This window comes from Conger conger, chromosome 9, assembly GCF_963514075.1.
Source record: "Conger conger chromosome 9, fConCon1.1, whole genome shotgun sequence".
Classification (NCBI taxonomy): Eukaryota; Metazoa; Chordata; class Actinopteri; order Anguilliformes; family Congridae; genus Conger; species Conger conger.
The window spans coordinates 60565642-60570433 of NC_083768.1; the positions used below are offsets into that span (position 1 = coordinate 60565642).

Consider the following 4792-nt stretch of genomic DNA (forward strand, 5'->3'; position numbering starts at 1 on the left):
GTTATATTAGTGTGTTTGTGTGGATTGTTCAGGGATTAGGTTATATTAGAGTGTTAGTGTGGATTGTGTGGATTGTTCAGGGATTAGGTTATATTAGAGTGTTAGTGTGGATTGTGTGGATTGTTCAGGGATTAGGTTATATTAGTGTGTTTCAGGACAGCTGGCAGCATGGAGCCCCTCACACTATTCTGTCCCACGCTCTGCTCCTTCTTATACATGTACCTCTCCCCCTCCCTTCTCTCTTCCTCTGTTTCTTCCTGTTCCCACTTTCTCTCCCTCTCTTCCTCTACTGCTCCTTCCTTCTCTTGTACACATATTTCAAGGAACATGACTGTGTACATCCACTCTGTTTCCTCTCCTCTCCTCTCTATCCTCTCTCTCTCTCGTTCCCGCTCTCCCTCCCCTCTTTCTTTCCCTCCAATGGGATCCGCAGCCTGTCTGCTGGAGGAGGAGTGGAGGAGAGAAAGAGAGAGGGAGGGAGGGAGAGAGAGAGAGGCAGGCAGGCAGACTCAGTGAGAGGATCTTCTCTCTTGGAGCAGGTGGAGCAGGACCAGTCTCTGTGTCTGACCTGCGCAGTGGGAGGACCGGGGGCGTTGGGGGCGTTGTTACTGCCTCACTGGGGGGGCAGGGGGGCTGCCTAAAGTCTGGAAGGGATTTTTGTAATTCTTCACTTTTCAGAAAAACACACAGGAGTTTCCTCTTCTACCGTGCTGAGTCTGTGTGTGTGTGTGTGTGTGTGTGTGTGTGTGTGAGAGCGAGCGTCACATTCTCGTGTTCTTGTTGAGCTTGTCATGAGAGCTTCAGCAAGACAACTCCTCTGAACTCATCAGGTGAAGCAGGCAGCATCTGGACCCTGAAAAAGGTACATCTCTCCTCCCTCATCCCTCCTCTCTATCTCTCTTTCCTCTTCTCTATCTCTCAATCTCTATCTCTCCATCTCTCATCCCTCCTCTCTATCTCTCCTCCCTCATCCCTCCTCTCTATCTCTTTCCTCCTCTATCTCTCCATCTCTATCTCTTCCCTCCTCTATCTCTCCATATCTCCTCTCTCATCCCTCCATCTATATCTCTCCTCCCTCCTCTCTATCTCTCCATCTCTCACCCCTCCTCTCTATCTCTCCTCCCTCCTCTATCTCTCCATATCTCCTCATCCCTCCATCTCTATCTCTCCTCCCTCTCTCTTCCCCCTCCTATCTCTCCATCTATCCTTCCCTCTTCCCTCCATTCCTCTATTCCTCTTTTTGTGTGTCTGTCTGTGGCTGCGTTCTTTGTGTCAGTGAACTTGTTTCTGCAAGGAGTAGACCCTGGGGATATAGCCGTGTGTGTGTATGTGTGTGTGTGTGTGTGTGTGTGCGTGTGTGCAAGCGTGTGTGCAAGCGTGTGTGTGTGTGTGTGCGTGCGTGTGTGTGTGACAGAACTTCCAATAACACAGGAGCAGTAAACAGTGTTTGACATGTGCGTTTAAAACCGTTTTAGAGGGCGTTTAAAATCTCTTTACAGGGCATTTGAAATCTCTTTACAGGGCGTTTGAAATCTCTTTACAGGGTGTTTAAAAGTCTGTCTGTACAGCCAGCTCTCCCTCTCTCTCTCCCTCCCTCTCCCTCCCTCTCTCTCTCTCACTCTCTCCCTCTTACCATTCTCAGCTCTTAATACACCTCATGTATAACCTGGGTATACAGGTTGCTGTAGGGTGGAGATGAGAGAGGAAGAGGGAGCAGTCTGTAACCGTCTGAGTGTGTGAGTGTGTGTGTATGAGTGTAACTGTGTGTGTGTGTGTGTGTGTGTGTGTGACTGTGTGTGTGTGTGTGTGTGTGTGTGTGTGTGTGTGACTGTGTGTGTGTGAGTGTGAGAGAGTGTGTGTTTCTTGATGTGTGTTTCTGACAGAATGTGTGTTTCTGAATGTGTGTTTCTGGATGTGCTGCTAAGGTTGTCTGTGTATTTACAGCTTTTAATGCAGATCCAAACAGTGTACTTATATTAGAGTTTGAGAGGGGGGGAGAGAGGGAGGGAGAGAGAGGAGAGAGAGAGAGGGAGAGAGGAGAGAGAGAGGGAGAGAGAGAGGTAGAGAGGAGAGAGGAGAGAGAGAGAGACATGCTGAAAGGATAACAGACAGTGGGAGAAGAAGGGAGGTTGGAGAGAGGAGAGAGACAGAGAGAAAGGGAGGCGATAGAAAGATGAAGACAGGGATGGAGAGAAGGGGGGAGAGAGTGAAGGAGTGAGAGGGAGGGAAAGAGAGATATCTGTCCAAGCCATTGCCAAGAGGTGCCGGTTACTGTGGCAACAGCTGATTGTTTGTGTCTCCAGGTCCCCTCCTCTTAATGCCGTTATACATTACATTACATTAATGCCCTTATACATTACATTACATTACACTACATTAATGCCCTTATACATTACATTAATGCCCTTATACATTACATTACACTACATTAATGCCCTTATACATTACATTAATGCCCTTATACATTACATTACATTAATGCCCTTATATATTACATTACATTAATGCCCTTATACATTACACTACATTACATTACACTACATTAATGCCCTTATACATATCATTACATTAATGCCCTTATACATATCATTACATTACATTAATGCTCTTATACATCACTGTTCAGATACTCTGGACACAAACCTGCAGCCCACCCTGCTGTGCCTCTCTGCTGTGATTCGCTGCCCTTGCATGTTTAATGTTCCAATTTGGGTTGGGTTCACTGTGTTTAACAAACAACCCCCATCCACCCCTACCTCCCCAGCTGTTCACTAATTAACCCCCCATCCCCTGCACCTGCTCCCTGTCCTGCTGTCACTCAAACCCCGAAAAAGGGGCACAACTGGGTGTCCCTGCGAGACATGCTCTCAGTCGCGATGCGGCCGGGCCTTTCACAGAAAGATCATGGGACAGATTCTCCGCCCCGGTGCACCCTCGCTAATGGCCATGCAGGTCTGGTCACCGCTGACGGCCCTGGCCAATCGGACGGCCCGGCCCTGACGGCCCTGGCCAATCGGACGGCCCGGCCGGGCTTGGTGTAATGAGCCCCATGTGCTCTGGGCTGCGGCGCTCCTCAGCCCATCCCGGAGTGTAACGGGGAACGCAGCGGAGGGCACGGCTGTCGCTCCGCATTACAGCGGAACGGGAAGGAGCCCTGCTCCCCGCTCCACGCCTGTCTCCCATAATTCCTCCAGCTTCACGGTCCCGTGCTAAATTCCCTTTTTTAATGGATTTCTGCTTTCTTTTATTTGGAAGCGGTTATCGAACAGTGAAGCCCTGGTGCTTTTCACACTGAGACGAGTCCCCACAACATCTGCAGCTTTACAGGTCTGTGTGTGTGTGTGTGTACAGGTGTGTAAAGGTGTATGTGTGTGTAAAGGTGTGTGTGTGTGTGTGTACAGGTGTGTAAAGGTGTGTGTGTGTGTGTGTACAGGTGTGTAAAGGTGTATGTGTGTGTAACGGTGTGTGTGTGTGTGTGTGTGTGTACAGGTGTGTGTGTGCAGGTGTGTAAAGGTGTGTGTGTATGTGTAAATATGTGTGTGTGTGTGTACAGGTGTGTAAAGGTGTGTGTGTGTGTGCAGGTGTGTAAATGTGTGTGTGTGTGCAGGTGTGTAAAGGTGTGTGTGTGTGTGTGTGCAGGTGTGTGTGTGTGTGTGTGTACAGGTGTGTAAAGGTGTGTGTGTGTGTCTGTACAGGTGTGTAAAGGTGTGTGTGTGTGTGCAGGTGTGTAAAGGTGTGTGTGTGTGCAGGTGTGTAAAGGTGTGTGTGTGTGTGCAGGTGTGTAAAGGTGTGTGTGTGTGTGCAGGTGTGTAAAGGTGTGTGTGTGTGTGTGTGCAGGTGTGTGTGTGTGTGTGTACAGGTGTGTAAAGGTGTGTGTGTGTGTGTCTGTACAGGTGTGTAAAGGTGTGTGTGTGTGTGTGTACAGGTGTGTAAAGATGTGTGTGGGTGTACAGGTGTGTAAAGGTGTTTGTGTGTGTGTGTACAGGTGTGTAAAGGTGTGTGTGTGTGTGTGCAGGTGAGATGGGGTGTGGGCTCTCCAGGCTGAGACGCTCTGAGGAGAGGCCGGGGAAGATCTACTCCACCCTCAGGAGGCCACAGGTGGAGACCAAGGTGGGCGTGGCCTACACCTACCGTTTCCTGGACTTCCTGCTGGGGAACGCAGGTGAGTCGTCATGGCAACCTGCCCCAGGTTAATCACTAACCTCTCTCTCTCTCGCTCTCTCTCTCTCACTCTGTCTCTCTCCCTCTCTCTACCCATAATCCTCCTCTGGTAGAGCAAAGTGCTAAACTTGAACAGATGTAAAAGTGCACATAAAAAGAATACAAGAGTTAAAAGAGTAAAGAAACACATGTAGTATGTAGAAGAACGCGTGTAAAAGCCATTTAAAGCAACAGTGTGTTTTACAGTGATGCAGGCTGTGAGTGTCCCCATCAGAGGGAAAAGCAGCTCTCTGTAGTGTATTTGTGTATTACATGTAAAATGAATCATAATCCATCCTGCAAATCTGGGTTTGCAGGGAGAACTTTGTGGAAGCATTTTCAGTTCTGTGTGGTATATCTGCAGCAGTATGGCACTGGATCTACAACACACATCTCCTCTCTTTCCTCTCCCTTTCCCTCCCTCTCTCTCCCTCCCTCCTCCCTCCCTTTCTCTCTCTCTCCCTCCCTCTGTCTCTCTCACACCTGCTGGAGGCACAGCCATGTGAGGTGCCATCTCTCTTCTTGCTTCTGAAAGCTGTGCTGTGTGTGTGTGTGTGTGTGTGTGTGTGAGTGAGTGTGAGTGTGTGTGTGT

At 49.1% G+C, this 4792-nt stretch overlaps 1 protein-coding gene across 2 annotated transcripts in view; it reads left to right on the top strand.

The window, feature by feature from the left end:
* The first annotated feature begins 717 nt into the window (after positions 1-717).
* rftn1a (raftlin, lipid raft linker 1a) overlaps positions 718-4792 on the top strand; it is a 26933-nt gene continuing 22858 nt past the window's right edge. Inside the window, exons 1-2 of one of the 2 annotated variants that reach the window (XM_061254644.1) lie at positions 718-862; positions 4016-4162. In XM_061254644.1, coding sequence (XP_061110628.1) covers positions 4021-4162 — 142 coding nt within the window. In that variant the 5' untranslated portion in view covers positions 718-862; positions 4016-4020. Of the gene's footprint in view, positions 863-3272; positions 3328-4015; positions 4163-4792 lie in introns of those variants that run through there. The other variant, XM_061254645.1, reaches the window with a different exon arrangement.